The sequence below is a fragment of the Zonotrichia albicollis genome, chromosome 10, assembly GCF_047830755.1.
Source record: "Zonotrichia albicollis isolate bZonAlb1 chromosome 10, bZonAlb1.hap1, whole genome shotgun sequence".
Lineage (NCBI taxonomy): Eukaryota > Metazoa > Chordata > Aves > Passeriformes > Passerellidae > Zonotrichia > Zonotrichia albicollis.
The window spans coordinates 17,232,539-17,257,281 of record NC_133828.1 but is presented as its reverse complement, the minus strand read 5'-3'; the positions used below and the strand labels follow the sequence as shown (position 1 = coordinate 17,257,281).

At 44.7% G+C, this 24,743-nt stretch overlaps 1 protein-coding gene across 2 annotated transcripts in view; it reads left to right on the top strand.

Annotated features, from left to right (window-relative positions):
* TMEFF2 (transmembrane protein with EGF like and two follistatin like domains 2) overlaps positions 1 to 24,743 on the top strand; it is a 186,817-nt gene that overhangs the window by 60,919 nt on the left and 101,155 nt on the right. Inside the window, exons 1-4 of one of the 2 annotated variants that reach the window (XM_074548201.1) lie at positions 62 to 532; positions 1,889 to 1,998; positions 7,757 to 7,886; positions 10,635 to 10,661. In XM_074548201.1, coding sequence (XP_074404302.1) covers positions 352 to 532; positions 1,889 to 1,998; positions 7,757 to 7,886; positions 10,635 to 10,661 — 448 coding nt within the window. In that variant the 5' untranslated portion in view covers positions 62 to 351. Of the gene's footprint in view, positions 1 to 61; positions 533 to 1,888; positions 1,999 to 7,756; positions 7,887 to 10,634; positions 10,662 to 24,743 lie in introns of those variants that run through there. The other variant, XM_074548202.1, reaches the window with a different exon arrangement.

The following is a 24,743-nucleotide window of genomic DNA, read 5'->3' as shown; positions in this document are numbered from 1 at the left end:
GACGCGGCGGGCCGGGACCTGCTGCTTCCCCCGCGCAGAGGGATGCGGGCGGCAGAGCGGGGCAGGCGGCGGCGGCGGCGGCTGCGCGGCGGCGGCCCCTCCGCGCCCTCCCCCCGCTCCCCGCCGCCCGGCCCCTATGGCAGCTGCTCCCCGCCCCGCCGCCGCCCGCACCCCCGCGCCGCCCCGCTGGGCTCCGCCGCTCGCCCCAGCGTAGCGCCCGGCCGCCGCTCGCTGACCCACTGCCGCCGCCGGCCGGGGCCCCGGGATGCCCAGCGGCCCCGCCGCCCGTCCCTGCCGCCCGCCGCGCCGCCCGGGGGGCACGCCGCTGCCGGAGAGTTGAGTTAGGAAGTCATGGTGCCCTGGGAGCCCTCCCCGCCCCGGCAGTGCGGCGGCGGCGGCTGGACGCTCTGCGACTGCTGCTGCTGGCTGCTGCTGCCCGCCGTGCTGCTCGTCCTCGCCCGCCCCGACAAGCTGGCGGCCTTCCCTACCTCCTTAAGTGACTGCCAGACGCCCACCGGCTGGAACTGCTCCGGTAAGCACCGGAGCGCCCCGCGCCCTGCCCCGCCGTGCCCCGCCGGGCGCTCGGAGTTGCGCGGACGAGCCCGGGGGATGCAACTTCAGAGGGTGATGCCGCGTCCCGTTGAATGCACGGGAATAGCGAAGGCTAAAAGTGCCGGGCGTCGGGGCTCGCCGCCGTTCCCGGTGCGATCGCAGCCCCCGGGGCCTCGCTTGTCCCTCACTCCGCGGTGCCGGGCGGGGCAGCCGCGCCCTCCGCCGGTGCGGGAGGCTCCCCGGGCACAGAGAGAGCCTCGGCCCCGCCGAGCGCGGCTCCGCGCTGGAACGGGGTACTCGGCGACGGCTGCGGGAGCCGGGGCCGCGTGTGCGCATCCTGCGGGCGGCTGCTGCCGTGCGCACGCAACGGAGAGCGGATCGGGCAGCGACACCGGGAACCCGCTGCCCGTGCCTTAAAGTCGGGCTGACCTTTGTAACGGGTTTCCTATGCAGGTCAGCAGCCGGTCCTTCTCCGATACCGCAAATAATTCGGGAATTAGACTGTGGTAGCCTTCTAAGGGGAAGAGTGTTATTTGGGGTACTGCGTGGATCGCACATGACGTGTTAGATCGGGGGAATTTGCACTGTGAGCTCTTCGTTTTAAACATATAGCGATACGGTTAAGAGTGCTCGGATGTTTTTTTAAAAAATCAATGGATTCAGATGTTAATGGGTTTGGAGTCTGATATAGCTGTTTTGCTTAGTGTCTTGCCACTCGCTGTTGGAGTGGGAAGTCAGCTAGCAAAATCTGAAATTCATGCTTGTATTCGTGAACTGAATGTTCAGTCAGATCTCTTGGTTTCCTGGAGAATATGAACGCAAAGAGCTCGGTTCACTCAGCGGCTCATGGGGAACCTGGCACTTCTCCTGTTAACTTAGAGGTCATCAATCTTCATTGAGATCAGGCAGACCATCACAGAAAACACCCAGCCTGTTTGTCTTTATTACTGGGGGCTTTGTTGTGTCATGGGCTGGAGAAATTCCGATTTGGACTTCTGTCCAACAGATTTGTGATCGGATGGGGATAAGTTGATGACATTTCCAACCCAGAGCCATGAAATAGCATAATTACCAGGTGACTTTTGAGGAAACCGAGTCCGTGAAATGGGAAAAAAAAAGTGTGTGAGGTAGTGGGGAATAAGAACTGAGAGAAACACCGAGGGAGAAACAAGAGGAAAAGTGAAAAGCTGAGGACAGGGAAGGACAAAAGGAAATCTGGACTCTGTCAGTTTCATCAACAAGGTTACTGTGCTATGTGCACTAAAATGCAACCATCCCATATTGTTTCTCTTGCTAGACCAAAGCTGACTTTTTTTTCCCTCTCTTTACATTTGAGGTTACGATGACAGAGAAAATGATCTCTTTCTCTGCGACACCAATACCTGTAAATTTGATGGGGAGTGTTTAAGGATTGGAGACAGTGTGACTTGTGTCTGTCAGTTCAAGGTAAGAAGATTGATATTTCGTTCTCTAATTCACTAATGAGAATACAAGTCAAGTAACTGCCTTTATAACCTATCACTTCGCAATTTATTTCTCTATGTGCAGAGAAGTTAGAGGGCAAACCAGGCTGTGTGTATAAAAGCTGACAGGAGAACCAACTGGTGTCAAGAAGACATAAGTTTCTCTGGGAAAATGCAGATGCTGTGGCTTTAAATGTCCCTTTGGGTCTGCAGTTTCAGGTTGTGCATTTCTGATTTTTCATCCCTGCCCTTTTAACCAGGATTTAGAGTCCTTTCTAAATTCATTTCTGATACAGATCATGGCTTATTGTATTCGGAGTTCTGATCTAGTTAAAGAAATGGATCTGTAATGTGCTTATGCAATATTTTCAGGAAGGGCTGCATAGTGACAATGCTTCTGCCTGTTTATCTGCCCAGCTGATCAGATTAAGGAGCAATCCCTCTGTTCCAAAATGATGAACTTCCTTTAGGTTTTATATAGTTTTAGGAGAGCTATTACTGAGTAGTAAGGGGTTTTCCTTCTATTTCTTCTATCTTCCTCTCTCAGCTACATCTAAACCTCAGCCCTTCTCAAAGTCAGATGATTTCATTATGAAGGATTCCATTTAATGTTTTAGCTAACTCGCAGAACAGCTGGTCTTTAAATAATGACCTGAATAGAAACTGCACAAATTAAAGGAGTTCAAAGCATGTACCAGCACAGGGTTGTATGTGTGTTTATGCCCCAATGTTTTTCTGCATTTTAATGTGAATTGGTGAAGTTGTGAAACTTACCATGCTGATTTCAGTGTTTACTGTAGAGCAGGCCAAATAGTGCACAGCTCAAACTGGGCACATCTGTAATGACTATGTTAACATTGAGCTTTCATAGACTATTCATGTTAAAGCATTGCAACTGTAGTTTATATTTCTAGAGACAAACGTGCCTTTGGAGATAAAACCCAAGTGATAACTTCCTTCATTTTAAACAAGGAAGGAATTTTCTGTAATGAGAGCAAGACAGTAGTTCTTAAATGCTTGTGTTTCCCATGTTGGAAGGGAATTCATAATTGACTGTGGGAGTCTTTTATTACATTTGGAGTTTGCATGCAATCAAATATTCAGCGTGAGAATGCTGTTTTGAGCATTTGCCTTGGCTCAGCATATGCAGTGATACAAGGGTTGTGGTCTGGTCTGTTTTTTCTTTCTAAGAAAAATCTGTAAGGCAGTAAAATATCTGTGACTTGACCCATTGCCTGGTGGTAAGCGAGGGCAGATGATGTGCCCTGAGTCTCAGGAGCTTAGAGGAGCCACTGAGGATGCTTGGGTCTTGTCTTTGGTCCCTGTTTGGTGTTGCCATTTGGAATAAAGCCGTGAACTCATAGCCTGGAGGGTGCAAATTCTGATGTTGCCATTGGCTGGGAAGAAGGCATTGGGAGTGCTGTTTTCCCAAGTCAGGGTGCTAATGCTTGGTGATTTTGGGTAAATGGAACTAGGTAAACCTCTCCAGACTGTGTGGTCCCCTCTTTGAAAGGTAAACAGTCTAAGTATGCTGGGTTTAGCAGTTCTGTAGAGGGCAGTTGAAACAGATTTAAGGAAATCAGGCAATTGGTATATTAATATGTAAATAACATCAAAATAATGAGTTGGGCATTTGTGGGCTGATCACTAGGAAATGGGTTGAAATCAACAGCAGTCTTTGGTTTCAGTGGCCTTTGGACCAGGCCCTGTAAACCTCAGAGCTCTCTGTCTTGCAGTGAGCCCTGTGTGGAGCTGCAGGGCTGACTGTGACCTTGGAGGGCAGATTACCTGTGGCTGATGCTGTGCCAGCGCTGCCAAGGGCTGTGGTGCCGGGGGCTTCTGTAGTGAAACTCAGCGCTTTGATATAGGCAGAGCTTGGGGGGATGTTAGCTGCTCTTGTAACATCAGTGGACCCTGTGACAAGCCAAAAGGATATGCCACTGGAGTAGAAAATTAATTTCTAGTGTGGTGTCTGAGGCTGGCTAAGTGAGGCAGAGCTGGCCAAGTAACTTAAGTCACGAGTAACGGGGACCCCAAACAGAATCCAGGGCTCCCATTTCAGTGACAGCTCTCTGAGGTAATAATGAGCACATCAGTTGCAGGCTCCTCATCACTATAAGTGTGTTTTGTGTTTTCTTCATGAATTTGAGAGACTAAACAAAGATAGAGAGCTCATTTTGCCTTAGTACTGATGAAAAGTTCTGGGCTGACCAGCCTGTGTATTGAGGGGCTGAGAACATGGAAGTGGAGAGCAGGGCTTCTGCCATCTTTGTTTGGGTTTGTTCAAACCAGAATTACAGATGCTTCATATCTGCCCAAGTGGAGTTAAAATGAATTTATTTTTATTTGAGAGGATGAATATGATCAGACTGCTCTGGAACATCCAAGTTAGGCTTCCAACCCTGGAGAGCCAGCGGGCAAGCACTGACAAAGAGATTCATATTGGCTGGTTCTCCTTGTCACAGACTACTGCGACAACTGTCAGTGAGACATGTATTTTATTGAAAAACATCATGTCCTGCTCCGATCAGGAGATGCAGAGTCCCTGTGCAGGACAGGCCCAGACTTTGGTGCTGGCAGGGAGCGAAGGCTCTGGGACAGTGCCGGCTCCTGCAGGAGGGCTGAGCATGTGGGAAACCACCAGCCCTTCCTTCCCTCAGACTCAGTGGGTCCAGCAGAAGGGCTGTAGAGCTGTGCCAGCAGGCAGGAGCTTGGAGACATGGCTTGTTGGGTCTGTACCTGTTTGCCCAAAGCCATAGGTCTGGCAGCTGGGCTCTTCCCTCTGACATTTCATGAAGATATCAAAAATATACTGGGTATTTCCATCAGTGTCTTTCCTCTTGAGTCACCAAGCCAGTGGACAGTCACTGTTTTTTTGGGAGGAAGGACTCCTGTTTTCATGCATGTCGAGTATTCCACGTGCTTCAGTGTTTGTGGAGCTGCAACATCACCTGTCCTGATCACCTGTTGGACATCACCTGTCCAACTTCCAGCTTAGTTCTATTTCTAGAATATATTTTTGCGCTGCTTGGTTCAAGATGTGGGTGGCATTTTGGGAGTAGTTGATCCATGAAAGTAGGAGAAGGTCAAGCTTTTAACAGTGTTACCAGGAGGAGGAGTTACAGAGGTTACAATTACCTTTAGGAAACAAACCACCTGGTTTCAGCGCACAGCAGGGATCCAAAGGCTCCTAAAGATGGTTTGTCCCTGGCTGTGACAATGGGCACTCAAGGCTGCAGGTGCTGAGGAAGGCACCTTTGACTGGCACTTGATGGAATTGCATGAGTCCATTTCCCTGCTCTAAGCTGTATGTTAAAAACTGGCATGTGTGAGAGAGCAGTATAGAACTGTGCTGGTGGGTTTAGTGGGAGTTTTAACATGGATTTCCCTGAGGGCTTGCTCAGTCCTTACCTGAGGATGAATGATCATTCCTACATCTAGGGCCTAGTCTAGTGAGCCCTAAACCAGTGACCAAAATATGTCACTAGACTGACATTCAACATGTGATATTCTCCAGCAGTAGCAGGAGGTGTTTTGTGATTGTGATGAGCTATGAGCACAGGATTCAGCGTGGGCAAACACAGGAGTCTGGCTCCAGTGGGTTAGGAACCACCTGATGACCAACATCACAGCCCTCTCATTGGTGGTCTTGTTTTCTTTCCTGGGTAACTTCCATTACAGTTTCCAGCTCAGAGCCAAGGCAGGATCCATATGGAATTTGCTCCTTATGCCTTTCCCATCTGAATCCTAATTTTCCAAAGGTGCTGGTGGCAATAGTGGACTAATACTTCCTGGGATCCTGATGTCTCTCAAATGCACTTTAAAATTGGGCCACCTTTGGAAGAAGTTCCAGCCTAGCTCATAGCACTCCTCTGTGTGGATTGGGATCTCACCATTTATGTGGGGCTGTGTGGCCTTTCAGATCTGCAGCTGAGTCCGTGTCAAAGATCATCCCTTGCCCTGGGTGAAAGCAGCAGAGGAGTTGCCTTTGTGTTTCCTGGGCAGAAAAGTTGCCTCTCTGTTTCTTGGGCAAAGAATCCAGCCTTGTTTCTACATGTAAGAAAGCCTATTGAGATACTCCAGGCCAAATTCCTCACAAATCCTTGGGTGACAAGCAGATATTACACCTAAAGCAAGCATAATTTGATGCTTCATGCTTTAAAAAATATGCACGATTGTGTTAATTGTCCTGGTTATGTATTCCAGATCAGCCTCTAGCAATTGCTGTTGAGCAATGAAGTTGGCATTTTAGGCTTGAAATGTTGCTCAGATTTGGAACATAATGGTGAAAATAGCCTAGAAACATTTTTAATCAACAGTTTAAAATCTCTGCATGGAGGAATCCTTCGTGAGGAGCAGAAGGAGAGGGTTTCTACTGTGGTGGCTGTTGTTTTTCTTCCTTGTGCTGCGGGAAGAGTGTGCTGGGGGTGGGCAACATCTTGGGAAGATTGAAGAGAATACAATGCAAAAGGAAAATGTCATTTGTTTTGGCCCAATCAAAATGTCACTCTGACCAACTATGAATAATTTCTTGGCAGCTGCTCTGTGTGGAGGCCTGCAATTAATGCAATCTATGCAATTGTTTGTGTTAATCACTTCTGTAGTCATTCAGTTTAAAGCATTTTTGATGTTAATATCCCTGATATTTCAGTTCTGCGTATTTCATTGTGCCCAACAAACACACCTCAGACACATAATGGCACGATACAGCTAAATAGGATGTATGATTTCTTCTAAATTTTTACTTGGATTTAGGCAGAGGTGAGCATTTGTAAATAATAATTGTGATCATTCCATTTGTTCTAATTAAACAATGAGGCATACCAGGAGTAGGGTAATCATGAGATAATCATATCCCTGGTATAATTGCCATGTACTGGGCACATCCAAGTATTTCTAAGCCTCCAAGCATGATTATCTTGTGATAACTGCACCCTGTAGGTTGCCCAATTTTCAGTCTAAAATGAAATGATTATCTTTTTTAAATGAACAAGAAGGGGCAAAACTGTCTTCCAGTGGGACAGGAAATCAGGCAGAGCTCAGCAGGAGCGTGAGCCGAAGCAGGGGTGTGTGGTGTGACAAACTTCTGCACTGGCTGGGCTCGCTGCAGGGCTGCTGCTCCTGCCCACTGGCCACCGTGGGGAGAGCTTGGATCTTCGTGGAGCATCCCAGCTGCAGCCTTCCAGCAACTGAAGTGTCTGTGCAGAAAGAGGGCTGCACTTGGATCGTTGGTGTCTCAGAAATAATTTCCCTCTGCCAGTCAGTACTTGAACAGTCAGACACACACTTGTGTGTGCCGACCTCCGTAGCACTGCAGGGGTGTGTGCAGGAGGAGGGGAAGAGAGAGCCTGTTCATTACTGTTTGTCTGGAGCCATCCAATGGAAACACAGCAGCTGTGGTTGCAGATGTGAGGAGTCATTTGCCTTGCCTTATTCCTTCCCTGGGAATGCCCCCTGCCCCTCCTGGCAGTCAGAGACCTCTCTGGGGCACTTACTGAACACTTCACCCATTCAGATTACCTTTCCCCTAATCTCTTCAAATCTGGTTGTTTTTTTTTTTAAGTACCCCTCCCTCTCCCCAGTAGCTATAAAGGTGAGAGGATTGTCAGTGTCCCTCTCTGTTGCTTTCCCAGGGTTGTAATGCTGGCAGGGAGCAGGGGGTGTGTGGGGGCACCCCAATGGGTGCTGTGCCCCCTGTGCTCGTGTGACTGACGCTGCTGCTCTCTGTCCCTTCCCATCAGTGCAACAATGACTACGTGCCCGTGTGTGGCTCCAATGGTGACACCTACCAGAACGAATGCTACTTGAAACAGGCTGCCTGCAAGCAGCAGAGTGAAATCCTGCTGGTGTCCGAGGGATCATGTGCCACTGGTAGGTATAACTCACCCAGCCTGCCTGCCATGCCCCCAGGAAAATGGCAAAAACCATTTGCATTCTTGCTTTGAATTCATTGCTGGTTAATTTGTTGGGGGACATGAGAAGTTGCTGCCATCCTTTCCTTTTAAGTACTTACTATAAGCTCACAGTTCCTGATACACTGTACCCCTGGCACTGTTTGGAAGAGTTCAGCACAGAAGTAGATTTGTTTTTTAGTTTGTGTCTTGTGCTCCTGATCATCCTGTGCCCTGCCTACACTTCTGAGCTGTTAGGACAAGAGAACTGGTAGCAGATTAAGTAAGCAGATGTCTGATAAATGGGCATCTGGATTACCACAAACCTCTCCATAATCTGGAGAGAGAGAGCTGGATCATTAATGCCTGCAATCCAGTTCCTTAGGTTTTTCCTTATCCTTGTAGGGCCAGATCCCCAGCTGGTATGATTCAACAGAGCACTGCTTGTAATGAGTCCTGCCAATTTATACCAGCTGAGGATTTAGTCCAAAACACACATAATGAGCAGGTCTGTGCCACAGGTGTTTTGTTCTGGACTTGAGGAAACTGACTGGCATGTGAGACAGCTTTGCTCAACTCTGAGCCTTGTGAGCTGTTGATATCTCAGCTTGTATGAAAACAGCCAGAAAGGTGAATGAGCAAAATCTGCCAGGAAAACCCAGTTGCTTATGTGCAGGAGTTCTTGATGTTTTTCTTTCGTGCTCGGTATCTGTTAGAGGTGGGCAGTGAAGTTAACTTGAAAAGAGCAGGAGTAAGCCTTTGTTCTTGAGAGAGTTCTTTAAACTTAAAGCAGAATTTTTTCTTGGCTGAGGATGGAGGAGTCAATAAAAAGTACATTAGACAAACTTTTTTCAGTGCTGTAATTTCATGTTTCATACACCTGAGAGAAAATAAACTCCTTTCTCTGGAAATGTTGTTCTTCTCTGAAGCTGTTACCTGACAATTTTCCAGAAGAAAAAAACATATGCTGCAATTTTTTTGTCCATAAATTGGTATTAAATGGAGCTTGGGCTGACAAAACCTACTGTGATGTAGGATTTGTTCAACTTAGGAAATTCTCTCAGCACAGCAACTGGTCTTTTTGGTTCAAACTTTTTGATTAAAGAGATAATTTCAGGACATTACTACAACTTTTCTGAAACTTATTTACCTGCTGGCAATGACTGTGTTGGCGGTTCTCTTTGAAACACATTGTGGATTTCAGAAACAGAGAAAGGAAAAAAAAAAAGATATTTTCCTGAAGTCTTGCTCAAGGTCTGTGGTCTCTTTTTCCTTTTCCTAAGCAGGAGCTCAGTGGAGAAGGGAACAGCCATTTTCCTTAGGTTTTCCCAGTGGGATGGGGCAGAGAGAGAGGGTGCTGAAGAACCCCCAGCAGGGACCTGGGCTTTGGGGGAAGTGTCAGTGAGCACCCTTCTGGCCCTGCCTGGTGGGCTCTGGGCCCTGCAGGTTAGAGGGGAAGGAGGGACACAAAGTCCTTTTGTGCAGAGAGCCAGGTACCGCGGGAGCTCACTGTGGCAGGAGCTGCTCCTTTCTTTTTGGGTGCTGGGGAGATGTGGCACACCTGGACAGGCAAAGCTTCCCAGAGCCATGGGGGCACTGTAGTGCAGACCTTTCTTCCCTCTTTCCTCAGTAGCTCATTTGGGAAAGAGCATCAGGACACAGGATCAGATCAGAAGAATTCAGGACATGGTCACTGGGAAAACACTGTTATTTCTGTTACCTTTTTCAGCCAGCTTTTGCAGCTGTCCTTTGCAGCCTTGCTGAATAAAGCTACCATTTTAAGCAATTCTTGCAAACAGCTATTTAGCAAAGATTTTCCTTTTCTTTCTTAGTTTTGAGCAGTGATGGCATTTGCAAGTTCAGCTCCACCAGACCTCCCTGTCAGTAAATGAGATCTAACAGTTCCCAGGGTACTTTGATCCCAAAGCAAGTATTTCAAACTCTTTCTGTTCATCTTGATGCTGATAAATGCATAACTGTTCCACCAAGGGGAAGGATAGGATGGCAGCCTCCCTCCCTTCCCTGCAGAAGAAACTCCTCCTAGGCATTTTTGGTAGCCCTGTGTGTGTGCATTTCCGTGCTTTGCCTTGCTTAGAAAGTTTCTTACTGAAGCTCTGGGCTTGGCAATTTTGTGATGTTGCACTTTCTAAATTTGTGACTCTCATCATTCCAGGCAACAAAATGTCAAGTAGAGGAAAAAGAAAGCGCTCAGTCTTGAAACTCAGGAACAACCTTAAGAAAAATGGCATTTTAATAATTTATCTGAAGACTTTGAATAATAGTAATGTAATGATTTATTCCAACTAGTTAGAATCTGATGAGATGTCCTGTTTCCTAAAGATAATGATACAAATTTACAAATGTGTTTAAAATTTCTCCTTGGTGAGGATTTAGTAGTGAGTAACTGGAGTAACTTTGTACTGCTGTTGGGAACAAAGATTTATCCGTCTAAGTACAACAAAACGAGGTAGGGACTTCTAAAGGCATTGCAGCATTCTGTGGCTTATTTTATTTTCATCTGATAGAGAGACTTTAAAGAAAAAAAAAAAACAGAGACACGAGAAAGATGGCTTGAGTGAATTACATTCAGATTAGATCTCAATAATTTACCCAGGGATGCCATCAAAGGCGAGGTACACTGTAGTGCACTTCACTGAAGCCTTGCTTTGCATGCTCCCAGCACATACTGGAGCACATGAATATAAATTCCTTTCTGTTCTTTTCTCAGATGCTGGCTCAGGATCTGGGGACGGAGGTAAGAGCCCTCTTTTAATATCTCTGTTCTTATGTGTGCACACATTGTCTTCCACAATTTCAGATTGTAAGTGGATACACTTTGCAGTCTAAGTTGTTGCACTACATACTGTCTTTTGTTCTGCTCTGTCTTTGTAAAAAGTGGTATTTTGCATTTCAGTCAAGCTGGAACCTAATCATCACATGCTGTTTTCTAGGGAAATTCAGAAAGCTGTGTTACTTCTAATAGGACTTGGAATTATTCATAGGTTGTGCTAGGAGCTCTATCTCCATCTACTGTTACAGTTGCACTCATTTGCTTTATGTTTAGGATAATATTTCTTTTGTTTTTTAAAACATGAGCCAAACCCTTGGCTCCTCCTCACTGGAGGATTCAAGCCAAATATTTTGTGGTAGAAGAGAGCATTCTTTCAAAGATATGAAGAAATGTCACAGGGAAAGAACAATGTGTTTTGATAAGAACAGCAACAGCAAAACTGAACGTGGAAATAGCCTGAGCGCTTTGTGGCATACGGGGATACTGTAAAATGTAGGTAAACTAGCATTTGAGTAGGGTCTTATTTTATTGGTTTTTGAGGCATTTTTCCTTATTTGTTGGTGCAGTCATGATGGATTTTGATTGTCTGACATCAGTCCTTGGAAGTATAAGTGTTGGGTCTGGGTAGTGCCCTGCCTTGGGGTAGGAGTGTGATTTTGGGGCTGGTAGGTCCTTCTCTGGGGGGCCAGGGCTAGTGCGGGTATCTTGGGAAGGCTGTCCTGGAGAGTTCCCCTCATTTGTGCCCCAGCTGCCTGAGTAAGCTCCAGGAGCCCCCTGGCAGGGAAGGGCAAGGCCAGCATCAGGCTGGGAGGCTGCTGGGGCAGCCACCAGGAGCTGGACCAGCTTTTGGTGTGACGCAGACAGCAGGGCTGGGCTAAGACCTGGTTTTATGGCTACTCCTGGATGGATTCAGGTTTTTCAAATACAGTCATGTTACTTGGCAAAGTATCCCCTCGTGCTTTGGTAAACTACTAAAACTTTGATTTTGGTAACCAGGAATCAGTGAGTGCAGTGTGTATGGAAGGTATTATTTTACCTGTGAGGTGGCCAACAACATGAGCATGAGGTACTTTGGGGGTCTGATTTTCTGACATCAGACTCAGGCTGCTTTCTGGAACTCAGAACACTTCAAGATGCTTCAAATCTGGCTCCCCAAAAACTGCAATGTGAAATACTGCTAGTTTTTCCACCTATTCCTGTTTTACTGTAATGTTCTTTTAGATTCTTTTTAAACCATTATACCAGAAAAATACGTTGTTCAGTGCTTACTAGAAATCTACTATTTGCTCTATATTACAATAGGGTTTTCACACCTGTGGTCAATAAATTGGTTTTCAAATGAAGTTGCACTAAATTCATCATGCATGTACTAAGGAAGACAGAAAAGTTTTCAGTTTATTTTGTAACTGAGGAGATGGGAAAACAAAGTTTGCCACTTTGTGAAAGTAATGAATTCCATTCTCAGAAAGCATAGGAATTTAAAGGCATGATTTCAAAGACTTCCATTTCAGAAGCTCAGGTTGACAGACAATGAGCAGAGCAGGGCCTTGGGATGACTGTGCAGGTAGTAAGGAAGCAGATTTAGGAAGGAGACAGAACCAAGTTGGTACATGTGTTTAAAGGTCTACAAAGCTGCCTTGTATTATTCATGATTTAGTAGGCAGCTATGGCTGTTCTTGAAGCACAAAAGTATATTTATGTGCCCAAAGAAGCTAAATCCAGACAAGTAAATGTTGTCACTACATCACTCTTTACTAGACATGGTTTTGTTGTAAAAGCTGTAATAAATTTTGGATGTCATCACAGTAAGTCTTGTAAAATCCACTCCAGCAGTCATGAGTGGGACGTGTTCCTATGAGAAGCCCGAGGTCTTAGTCAATCTTCTGTGGTTTCTGATTTTTCTTGAATTATTTTTTTCTTTCTTATGCCTTTCCAAGGAGTCTTGGTTAACAGAATAACCAGTGCAGCATCCTTCTTGAGCAAAACTCCTGCCACAGCCAGCCAGCTGTGAGATAAGGGAACAAAATTTTCAACAGACTTGTATCTCATGGTTGGATTTCTTTGCTCTGATGAGGTACATCTAACAAGAAATGAACTCAAATTGTGCTTTTCTGGTTCATGGCAAGTTTCCAGCTTTGAGGTGGTTTCCCCCATGACTGACACCAGTTCAGCTCCCAGTCTTGCTGCTGCTCCTTCAGTGGAGTTGTCACATGGAAAGTGTAATTGCTAGAGGGCTCAGAAATAGCTGGGAAGGGGTTGGTGTGAGGGACAGATGTAGATAAGCACACCATGTGGTCATGCAAGGCTTCTTTTCTCAGGAAATTGGTCAGAGCATGAACAAAACAGCCAGGGGCTGTGTTTTGGTGCCATATTTTCCTTGTAGGTGTTCCCATCTGGGTTTGTAGGGAAGTCTCAATTCATGGTGTAGGATTTGGGGTTTTTTTGCTTTCCTGTCATGGATGCTGAGATCAGAGGGGTCTCAGTTTTTCAGCACTTAAATGATCCTGAGGGCTTTCCAGAGGTGATTTAATCCTCCTTTATGCAGCAATAACATACAAAAGTCTCCTTATTTGTAAAGTGATGAGGGAATCTTAATCACATTTGATTACTGAGCCTTCAGCATACACTTTTGGGGATATCCAGTAGATGGGTAGGACAGTAGGTGTTCAAATTTCTTACTGCAGAAGACATTTTTCCCTGTAAATGAAGATGAAAAATGCAGAATCAAGAGTCATTTCAGTGTTTTGATTGCAGAAGCTGGGAGTGTGGTGTGGAATTATTTAAAAACCCACATCCCAGAAAGATACTAATCAGAAAGCCAGAAAGGATGAATGTGAAAGACTTTATACAGAGAGTAATTTAAAGAGATTCCATTCATTTTCATCTATGCCGTTCTCTAGACAACTGGGTTTTTTTAGAACCCAATGATTCATGTTTTGGTCTTGAGCAGCTTTATAATGAATTCTTGCTCGTTTCCTGGCTTCCTTCTAACAGCAACAAACTCAAGATGCAGTATTTCATTATAGCTCTTAATGGGCTAAGAACATCTCTCCTCGGTTTCATTTTCACGCTGAGCACTCCTTTGCCCTGCCTGCATTGTCTGCACTCCCAGCTCTGTTGATTGGCTTTCATTCACAGTCTGGTGGATGCACTGAAGGTGACTGTCACCCTGGGTGTTGCTGTGACCCCCAGCAGGGCAGTGCAGAAGCACCTACCTTGAATCCATTTCAGAGCCTTCTTCAATTCCCATTCAAGTCCTAATGACTTCAGTGGGAATTCTGTGGTGCCTTAGGTACACAGATCTTATCCTAGCTTGATTTTTATGTTAATTCTTTATGATCTAGACTAAGGCAAAATAAAAATAAACCAACCAAACGAGTGATATAATTCATCAATATCATCATCACCATTTATTTTACAGTAGCATCTAGAGATGCTAATTCTAAGATTAGGATTCCAGCGTGGTACACCCTGACACTGTGAAGCAGTTCTTCACAGTAGGGGAGAGAATAAAAACTGTGAAGCAGAGCCTGGGTATTCAAGTTGGGCAAGGGCTGGAAGCTGCATCACATTCCAGTGTTTCAATTGGGAATAGCACGTGTTGCTTCAGAGCCAGCCCAGGGCTGGGGCTTTGTAGCCCCCGTGTTTGTCAGCAAGCCTGTGTGACACCCAGAAAGAATCAGAGATTATGCTGCTCTTAAACTTATTCCTGATCTGTTAGACAAACCTGAAAGGCAACAACCTTACAAGACACCTTATTTTCCTCCTCTCTCTGCCTCTCTTGCTTTGTGTGTGTATTTTAAGGATGAGCATGCCTTGTTTGTTTGTTCATTCTTTCAATTTATCCCTTCAATCTTAGCCAGAAAAAAATGAAGCCCTGCAGCTTTTTGTAGGTGCCAACATGTAGATTTAATGATAGATTTGGTATTCTGGTCTGCCTTTCCTGTTGACTTAGAGATGTGTGAATAAACACATACATATTATAAATCTATATGGAGCAGCAGTCATCTTCAAACACTAACCCAGAGAAAACAGACAGGAAAAAATTAACACTTTGCAGTCCATGTTATTTTTTTAAGGTAAACCATAATGCAGCATGTATATGCTTCTTTTTTTCCTTTAAATAATAGGTAAATGGCTACTTTGACCCAATTGCCTCTGCATTTTCTCCGTACTAGTTTTGAATGGCTTACTTGAATTCAGCAGCTCTGCTGCGTTTTCAGTGATTTCCCTTTCTGCTTTATTACAGTGTTGATTGATGGGCAGAGCTATGCAGAACACGCTGAATATTGCTGTAAACACTGTCCTGGCAATCACACTTGAGCCAAAATACACCATAAAACCTGGTGTGTATATTGGTTTGAACAAAGCAGTGTATAAAATGCAGTGCTGATAAACACACACATACACACATGTTCTCAATATAGGGGAGAATATTCTGACTGTTCTAGTTTAACCTTGGAAAAAAAGAGAATTCATATTTTGAGCTACAGATTCTTTTACTGGGTGTAATAGGTGATTCAAGCTTCTCTCATGTGAATTCAGACTATCTGCTGACCCCACGTGCGATTGTCAACTGCAATAAGGAAATAGGAAAGCTTCTTTTACTCTAATTTGATTTGGGAAATATAATTTAAAGCAGCATCAGAAGGTACAGAATCAACTATAGCAACGTGCAGCGACTGGGTAAATACCTCTGGAGGGAATGTTTAAATCTTAAATGATTGACCTGACTGTGGTTGGTCAAATATGTCTCCTTTGTTAAACGGGTTTTTACCTTGTTAACCTCAGCATGGCACTGAGCCCAAACCAATAAGCTCTTGGAAAGGCCAGGTTTATTAGCTCAGGCTCTTCTTGTCCTAACATGATTACATGACTTCCAGTTCAGGGCTGGTGCTCATCTGACCTATATAAGAGTTAGGTCAGGGAAAGGCAGTTCATGTCTCTTTTTGGCCTTTAAAAATTAGGAAAGGATGAAGTTCCCGTATGTTTTTGTTGACTAAAAGAGAAGCACTTGGGCATTCACAAGTGCCAGGCTCCTAGACCCCTGCCAGGGCATTTTGTGCTGGGTAGGATGCATTAGCCATTTTGGAAAATCCTAGGAGGTATGGAGATGACAGGAATACCATTTTTTGGACTCCTCTTAGGCTGTCATTTAAGCTAAGTACTGAGCTCATCAACCCTGCTGGGCTGAGATGCTTGAGCAAATCCCCATAGCTCCTAGAAGCCCCCCAGGGTATTAAAGTACCAGCCCTGGAAGATGGTGGGCTTGGATTTCATTACCTGGATCTTGCCTGTGTTTTGCTTGCTGGTTCTGAAGCTGGAAGGCATAAACACCCAGTGAAAAGTGCTGTGTTTTCTACCTGTGCTTGCTGTGTTATTGATGGGCAGCAGTCCTTGCTGTGCTCCTGGTCCCATCAAGCAGGCACTGAGAAATGCCACGGGAAGAGTTTTGATGGGCAGTGAATGATTTGTGGCCCGTTTTCAGCCATTCATGCAAAACCGAAGAAAATGAATAGGAGATGCCATGAAGATCCACAGACTTGTGTAGGCAAGAAGTATGAATGACGTTCATTCATAGCCTCTTGCCTGTATTATGCAATCCTTTAGGTTTTTGGCACTTTGTGTAAGTAGTTCAGAGCTACACAGGGATTCTATGAATGGAAGATGTTCACCTACATTAAAAACTACTGACGATGCCCTGGTTTTGCTTTAGAAGTCAAAATTGCTTCTCTGCATAGAAACAGAGAAAAAAAATCCAAAATATGCTGGCTAATCATAGGCAATCTGCAAATCCACTAATAACTAAGTCATCAAATCATCAAACAAATCCTATGATACTCCAGCAAACAGATTAAAAAAGCAGTGCCCGATCACAAATACTCATTTATTGGACTGTTATTGTAAACACAGCAAGAGAGATGTAGTGGTCTAGATTTGTCTGTTACATCTCTGTAAACCTGGATTAATTTTCCTTGTGACAACTGTGGAGTCGCTAGAGATTAGCCGTGATGACAGTGAGAGGCAAATCTAGCCCACTGTTTTGCTTTTTTGTGCAGGGATTTCTTCCACAGAGGAAAAGAATGGCTTTTAAGCTTTTGAAGGGCTCTTCCAAGCTTGCTACAAACACCTTCCATCATGGGGCAAGAGCATGTGTTCAAGCACATGCTTTGGTTTTATCACACGCTTAAATGCCATTGATTTTTGAATTTCTCCTGTGAATGTGGATGTCTTGCACAAGTGGGATCTGAGGCAGTCTGGGAGTGACCAGAACTGCTTCAGATCCTCATGCATCTCACCATTATGTATTCTGTAGTTTAGTGGTTGAAGAAGCTGATTCACTGTGCACTTGCTTTGAGCAGGTTTTGGTGTGACACAGGATTTTGTTAGATGCTCTCATGAGATCTTAAAAAGAACAAATGGGATGAAAACTGCCAAGTCTCTCTCTAAAGCTTCGTGTATTCGCTTTCTCCAACTCTTGCATTTCAGATCTCAGCTGCATCTGGCAAATTTAATGTATTCTGCACTTGATGTTTAAATTCCCTTTTGTCTAAGAGGTTTTCTTTCCTTTCAGAGATTGGGAAATGAAACCAGAAATTTTGCCTGCTAAATTTGAAGTCAGTGGGAGTTCATCTTCAGGAAGGGCACAACTGATTCCTAGACACTTAGCAAACTGGAGACAGCCTCCTCCTTTATGTAAATGCACACACAGGACAAATTTCATGAGTGTGGTTCAAGCCCAGGAATCTAGAGCAATTCATAATCAAATCCAGATGAGTTAGAATTTTATGGGAGAGCACTACCAGTTCTTAAGATGTTGCCATGAGTCTACTACCCAGGTTTTTGAATATCTTTTATAGAAAATGCTTAGTTTCTACTTTAAAACAAGCACAGAGCTTGTTGCTCAGGAGAATGCTTGAATAGTGTTCAACAACAGGGAGATCTCTAAACTGCAGTTTGAAAATATCACAACTCGGGGAAGAAGAGGTCAAAACCATTCCATGTTATTTTACATGAATTTTTTTAATGCCTTGGACTTGTTGATACCATTTCTTCTAGCTGCATGGGAGCTAGATCATGATGGTGCCTATTTAAGTCCATTGAAAAAGCAGATATCAAAGCAGGGCTCTTTTAACCTCTACAGCTCCATATCTTGCAGGTAGCAGTGTAAAGAGAGCTGACTGAGGAATTTTACTGTTGGTTTTTCATAAACCTAACAACATGGGAGAGTTCTAAAGGTCTGAAAGAATGTAGATGTGTAGGTATTAAAAAGGGTAAGGTAGGGGGAAAAATCAGATATTTATAGGCCTGCCAATCTGACATTGATTGAGGTAGAACAGGACACGCAGTCCCGGACCTGCTCAATAAAGAAATAAATGAGAATTAATGCTGAGCAATATGGGCTGATGTAATAGATTCTGTCAACTAATTGAAATGTTATTTATGAAGCTCCAAGTTTGGTTGATGTGGTGTACGTGGATGTCAGTGAAGCGTTTGGCATGCTGCTACATGACACTGATTAAGGAACAAGAGTCGTGCAAAATTGACGTGGTACGCAATTAGTGGAGTAAAAACTGCCTTTCAGGATGTAATTATAAGTGGATTTATCATTGTTAGATAGACAGCAAAAGGATCTGCCTTGTGCTCTTTATTTATTTGTTGGTTTGTTTTACCAGTGGCCTAGGTGGGCACAATACTATTGTCACTGATCAGGTTCTCAAAAGTTATATCTGGGGAATGAAGAAATTGGTGGTTCACTGTCACAACCCACTCTGATTTATGTGGTACTCTGGTGCCAAAGCAGGTCCTTTAATGTGGCCAAAAATAAAGCCACAACCACAGAGCAAAGACAAGAAAGCAGAAAGTGAGTGGGGAAACGCTGCTGGAAACAGTGATGCTCCAGAGGAAGCTGAGTTTTGGTAGTGAGCCTGTGTGAGAGTGCTGTGCACACACAGCAGGGCCAAGGGCCGCTGGTGTGTCTAAGAATCAGGCTCTTGAGCAGGAGTAAGGATGTCAGATTACCTCCACCTTCCCCAGAGGAGCTGACTGCAGCTCCAAAGGCCCTGAGAGCAGGGGAGCAGGCTGTGTGCAGCCAAGGGCGTGGCTGCCAAGCAAAGGCAGCCCTGGAAGCTTTGATGCTTTAGGCTCTGTCGGGAAAGGAAAGGGTTGCTCAGGTCACCAGCAGTAAGTACCAGTGTGGGGAACACAAACGAGCAGCAGGCTCTTTATGCTGACAGACAAGGGTCTAATGAGATGCTGGGCTGGCAATTAAAGCTAGACAAACTCAGAGTGAAGTATATGTGTGTTTGTAAATGAAGGCAATGGCACAATGAAGTAAGTGATTAAAAGTTATGTACGATTCTGCAGTGCTTGAGGTTTTGACCCATGGGTGTCTGGATTGCTCTGTTCAAATGGGGATGAATTTGAAAATCTAGGGCCTCTGTCACATGGAAGATCACAACAGATGCTCAGCAGCTTTTAGTTCTAGGTACCATAAATTAGTTTACATGTGAATTAGGCAGAGTATAGCTTATTTTGTTCAGCAAGGTTGCTGTGCTAAGCAGTCCAGAAAGGGATTGATTATGTGGATATATTTGTTCATTTCAGAATCCAGACAAGTGTGTTTTTCCCTGCCCTCTCCCATCTGACTGTATACGTTTACATCTGCACGTAGGGAAGCAATGTGGGCTTTAGTAGCAAGTGGAAAACTTCATGCATAATGCTCTGCTAATTGCTCTGTATTAAAAAATAGGCCACACTACCCTGCATTGCATCCTAACACTTCTCTGTGTTGCCAGTACTGGATAACCTCAGTAGCTCCTGATCTCATGTGAGTTGTGACAGACCCCTTGGAGCTTCTCTCTGTCCTGCACTGCTTCCCTGATTCCCAGTGTATTCACTGCTCTGTTCCAACTGGTGCTTGGAGGGAGTCCAGAAGGGGAGGAGGATCCCCAGATGTCTCTGGAGGATCTGTCCAGGATTCTTTTCCCTCTCATTTCTCCAGGGGAGGATCACACCCAAGGAGCTCTGAAGTTCCAACCAGTATTGATCATGATTGAATATAATTTGATTTTTATCTCTTGCTGCAGAGAGCCTTCCTGTGTTTGATGTGGTGTGTGTGATGTGTTTGGGAGGCAAGAGATAAAGTACCAGAATAGTCTGGAATTGCTTTGGCTCACAACACGTTGTCCACTAGACTCAGACAGAAAGGCATCTTTATATTTATTATAATTGGGCCTTGATAAATAAATAAATAACTTCTTCTTTTGTACAGTGCCTGAAATTTTCATCAAAAGAGGAGGAAGCCTCTTATATGAATCACAAGGCCAGTGCAGGACAGGTCTGTGCTGTAATTCATTTAGACAAATGTTGAAGTGAATTGATGGACTCAGGTTTGTTTAGATTAGTGGCCTTTTGAAAAATGAGTTGTCCCGTGTGTACAATTTTTCAATCTGTTTACATCTAATTAGCTGTTCAGATTGGCTAAAATTAAGTGGTGTCACCTGTAATGCATTCAGAGGTGAGGTTATGATAAAAGAGGCTCTTTTATAATCTCTCCAGCAAGTGCCTTGGAGCACTGGCATGGTGTGAACTGAGGGCATGTGGAAGATCTGTCTCTAAGGTGGAAGCAAATATAATCAAGCTGCAATCTCACAAATGCAGTGAATTGTCTACAGCACCTCTCTGGTACTGATGCAGAGAGAGAGCAAGGTTTGCTGTCATCCTCTCCCAGGACTCCTTTTTGGCAGATGTGCCTGGCTGGCTGGGGCGTGGTGTTGGGGAGGCTGCCCTTGTACTCTGGCATCTTTACCTGTTCCACTATTGATTCCTGCCTGCTGCATATTCCTCCCTGGAGACAAGTCATTTGAACAGCTTGAAATCTAAAAACTGATTGCTGCAATGTCAGGTTTCTAATTCTGCAGCACAGCTGACAGCTCTGGAAAGTCCCTATCAAAGGCAGAAAATACAACATTCTTCAGCAGACTTTGTTCTGCCACCATACGGCCCCAGTTCTATTTTACTGCTCCAAAGCCTACAGGCTTTCACATGTTTCTGACCAAAAATTCTGCTATTAATATGGAAGCTTCTTGGCAATTAAGCTGTGCTTATTGCTGCATCAGTGCTTTTAGACCATGACCAGCAAGCAGCACCCTCTGCACGGCAGCAGCAATTCACTTCTCATGCTTAGTCATGGATACACATCCAAGGAGATTTTGGCACAGGTTTTCTCAAATATTTTTGAAAATTTTTGTTAGTCTTTTCTTTCTTTCTTGGCTCTCTGGAAGCTTTTGCTTGGGATGTGCAGAGCAATCCCCTGCCCTTGTATAACAATCCCCAGAAATCGAGCATTTGAGTGTTTGCAGAACTGTGAGCTCTGTCATGGTGAGTTTTGGGGGCTGTCACCTGGCTCCTGCCTCCAGCATTCTGTGGCATGGCACAGCAGGGCTGTCCCCTCTCAGCTGGGCATCAGCCCCACAGTACAGGACATCATGGGCTGGGGATGAGTCCCTTCTCTCCATTTGTGTGAGGAGTGTCCTGGTGTCCTCTCATTCCAGGATTGGTGGTGCTGCACCTGTGTATCTGTGCTGGAAATGAAAGCTCAACAAAGTGCTCAGAACTTCAGGGGCAGGGTCCTGCCATCCCTCAGGTGGCCCAGAAAGAGCAGCAGGGGACCTTTGAAAGCTGGCTTCACAGCCTTGAGTGCCCTGTGAAGCCTTTTCAGGCGCTGGAGAGGCTCTGCAGATGGCTTGGTGACAGCACCCAGCACCTTTGTCATCAAGAGTTCTTCCTGACCCAGCTCCCTAGGGCGCTGCCCATAGCTGCTTTCAGAACCCTTACATTTCCCAGAAGGAGAGGGGAGCTGGAGGCACTCAGCAGGTTACACAGTCATACCATGAGATTCCAGGGATTGGGCCCATGCCAAGCCTGGCTCCATCCTTGCTGTTGGAGTTCTTTCTGATTTCCTCCTGGGGTTTTTCTCCTTCTGCCCCCATGTGACCGTCCCTTGCTGGGGTTTCCCTTGTGTCAGCAGGGAAAGGTTGCATCTTTCCTGTGCTGTGGGATGCTGGAAAATGTGCTTCATCAAATCTAAGACCCTCAATCCCAATGCTTCATCAGTCTCCTAAAGGTGAGGATGACAAATGACTAAGCGGTGTCTACAGGCAGCAGCAGTAATTTTGGGTTTTTGTTAAAATGAGAGCATTTTACACGGGGAGAAACTCTTTTAAACCAGTGGAGTAAATCTGTATCTGAACCCATTAGTGCTACTTAAGGGCTGAGGATACAAAGGTGCAGCATGTACTAGCACCTCTGCTCTAAGGAACTCTTTTCTGGATGCCTTTAGCTGCATAACAGCTGCTTTTAGTCTGAAATTTTCCTTCTATTGTCAGGAGGATTTTCTTGGATTCCTTTTTATTTGAAAATGCTACCATGAGCCACTTTTGAATTGACAATAATACATAGGAAGTGAAAAGTTTTGGGTTTGAGGCATTTATTCTTACTTGAAAAGAGTGGTTTTAACAGGCATGAGCTGGTACTGGGCTGTCTTTCACAGCATTTTTTGTTTTCCTTTGTGCCTATCCATCTAACCTATACCTGAGGTTTAGATACTTCCATTCCATCTCAACTCCTGTGCTACAACATTTGTTGGTTAAAAGAGATCCTCCTGATTTCCATGGCAGTTATGGTCAGAGATCAGCTACACTGAGAATAATCCATGGCTTGCTACAGTCTCAAGCCAGTACTGGGGTGGACCAACAAGTACTCTCAATTTGGAAGTAATGCTGAGAAAATCTATCAGTGATTTATGCATTGGAAAGAATATCTGAAGTAACCTTCGAGAGATTTTCAATCATCTGCAAACAATTATAAATGCAGAGCACAACAGAGTTTAAAGTTAATAAACAAATGGGAAGAAACTTCTACTCATAGTATCCTGGGAAGTCACCAGGCTACTTCACCATGTTTTCTTGTCTCCATCTCTAGATTTTCCTGCTAGATTACTTTTCAACCTCACAGGAAGGAGAGATTTTGCTTTGTCTTAACTAGGGAATTAAACAGCTGCTAGGGGCAGGAAAGATGGTGGCACAAGCAATCAATCTTTGATCATATTATACGAGATGTATCTCCTTTCTTGAGGAGATTACTGGTGCAATCTGTATAATTAGGAATACATACCCCATTTGTTTTAAACAGCACATGGTGGCTGTGCACATAATCTGAGCTTTCTCCTTTCCCATAGAAGTGCTGTGCCTTCAGGATCTGAGCCATCTCTGTCATCTCTGCATTTTCTGTGTTAATGGCACTGTAGAACTACCTGATGAAATGCCATTAATTTGGAGGGATGAGGAAGGAGCATAAGATCCCCAGCAGACTCTGCTCTGACTGCAGTGAACTGCACGGGGAGCTGTCAGGCTGCACAAGTTGCTAAGGCCAGGTTAAATTAGTGCCCAATTTCTTGTACAGTGTTAGTTGGTGCGAGCATGTATGATACAAGTGTCATCACATAAACCCCTGCAAATTCCAGACTTAAATTAATGGCACAGAGCGTTCCTTTAGTCATGTCACTTGTCAAATGGCAGTGTCTCAGAGTGGGGCAGGCAGTGAGATTCTTTCTGGTTTTAGGACTTAGTATTAACTTTTACTGTTATTATAAGGGGTTGGACTGGTTCAGCTTGAATGTTTCAAGCTGATCTTATAAGCAGTTTTAGCAATCCTCATCTTCATTACCTCCCATAAGGGGGAAAATGGTGCTGAAGGTGGCATCATCTCATGTAGACAAAACTAAGCTCACTCTCATAGTCATATTTGTGCATAAAGAGGGGAGGGGACACTGCACAGCAGCCTGGCCTTGTGGCCTTTTGGGACACAGGCTGAATACATCCAAGAGAGTTGGGCAGGGAACAAAGTGAAGCACTAAAGAAATAAGTGGTGAGGAAGGGAAAGCTCTTCTGCTATTTCATCCCCCTTGCTGTGGTTTCACTGTTATTATCTGGAAAGATTTAATGCCAGAGGGTTTCATAAAAGTCAGTAATCCTGCAGGTTGTGTTACAGAACTTCTCTTCCTTTAAGGCAGGTGGTCACACAAGGCTGCTGGAATGTGGCTCTCAGCAATAGCAGCCAGTAATGCCATAAACACCATCAAGACAAATGTCACATTTACTGGAGGCAGCCACCAGATGATTTATCTTAACCTTAGTCTGCTGCTGGCTAGACTAATTTTTAGAATATTTTGCATTATACTGCCATTAAAAAAAGACTTTTAAGAATAATAATCCTCTCCTAGCTTGAGTTTCTTCTAAGGGCTCAACAAAGATTTCCCTCTGTTTGGAGGAAGAGCAAACTGTGCTTTTCAAGAGCTCCTGTTGTAACCACCAACTCACTGGGTAGTTTACAGGCTTTGTAGAGGATTAGCTAGAGAGTACTCCAGAGGTGCTCTTCCCTTGTCATCCTGCAGCTCACAATGTCATCTGAGGGAGAAGAATGTAGGTAAGAAATGCAAATAAGCCAAGGAGAGTGAAAATGTTGCTTCTTCCTTTGGCTTTTCTTTCAAAAACAGAGGGTAATAATTTGTCCGGTTTTCAGCTGTTTGAAGGGCCTGGAAAGGCCCGGAGTGGCCTTGGGGCAGCCCGCGTATCAAAGGACGAGAAGAGGCTTCAGTTCTTCTTTCGGTTTTTATGTTTATTAATTGTTTATCTAAAAGATTTTCTTTCGGCCCGACAGAGGTCTGCTCAGCAGTCAGCCATGAGCACACTGTGTCGCCCTCCGGGCAGTCACCTATCTTTATACCCATGGTTACGTGTACAATATTTATCATTTTTCCCCAATCCTTTTTATTTTTATTGTCCGGTGCACTTTCAGTAATGACCAATCCAAAAGTGCCACCATCACCAAAGAAGATGGAGGAGAAGAAGAAGAAGAAGAAGGACAGGACACGCCCCAATTCCTCCATCTTACTTCTCTCAACCCCCCTGTACATAAATCCTAAACCCTGTGTCTCACTCTCTAATTAACTAATCCCTTCACCATTCACCCCGGTGAAGTCCT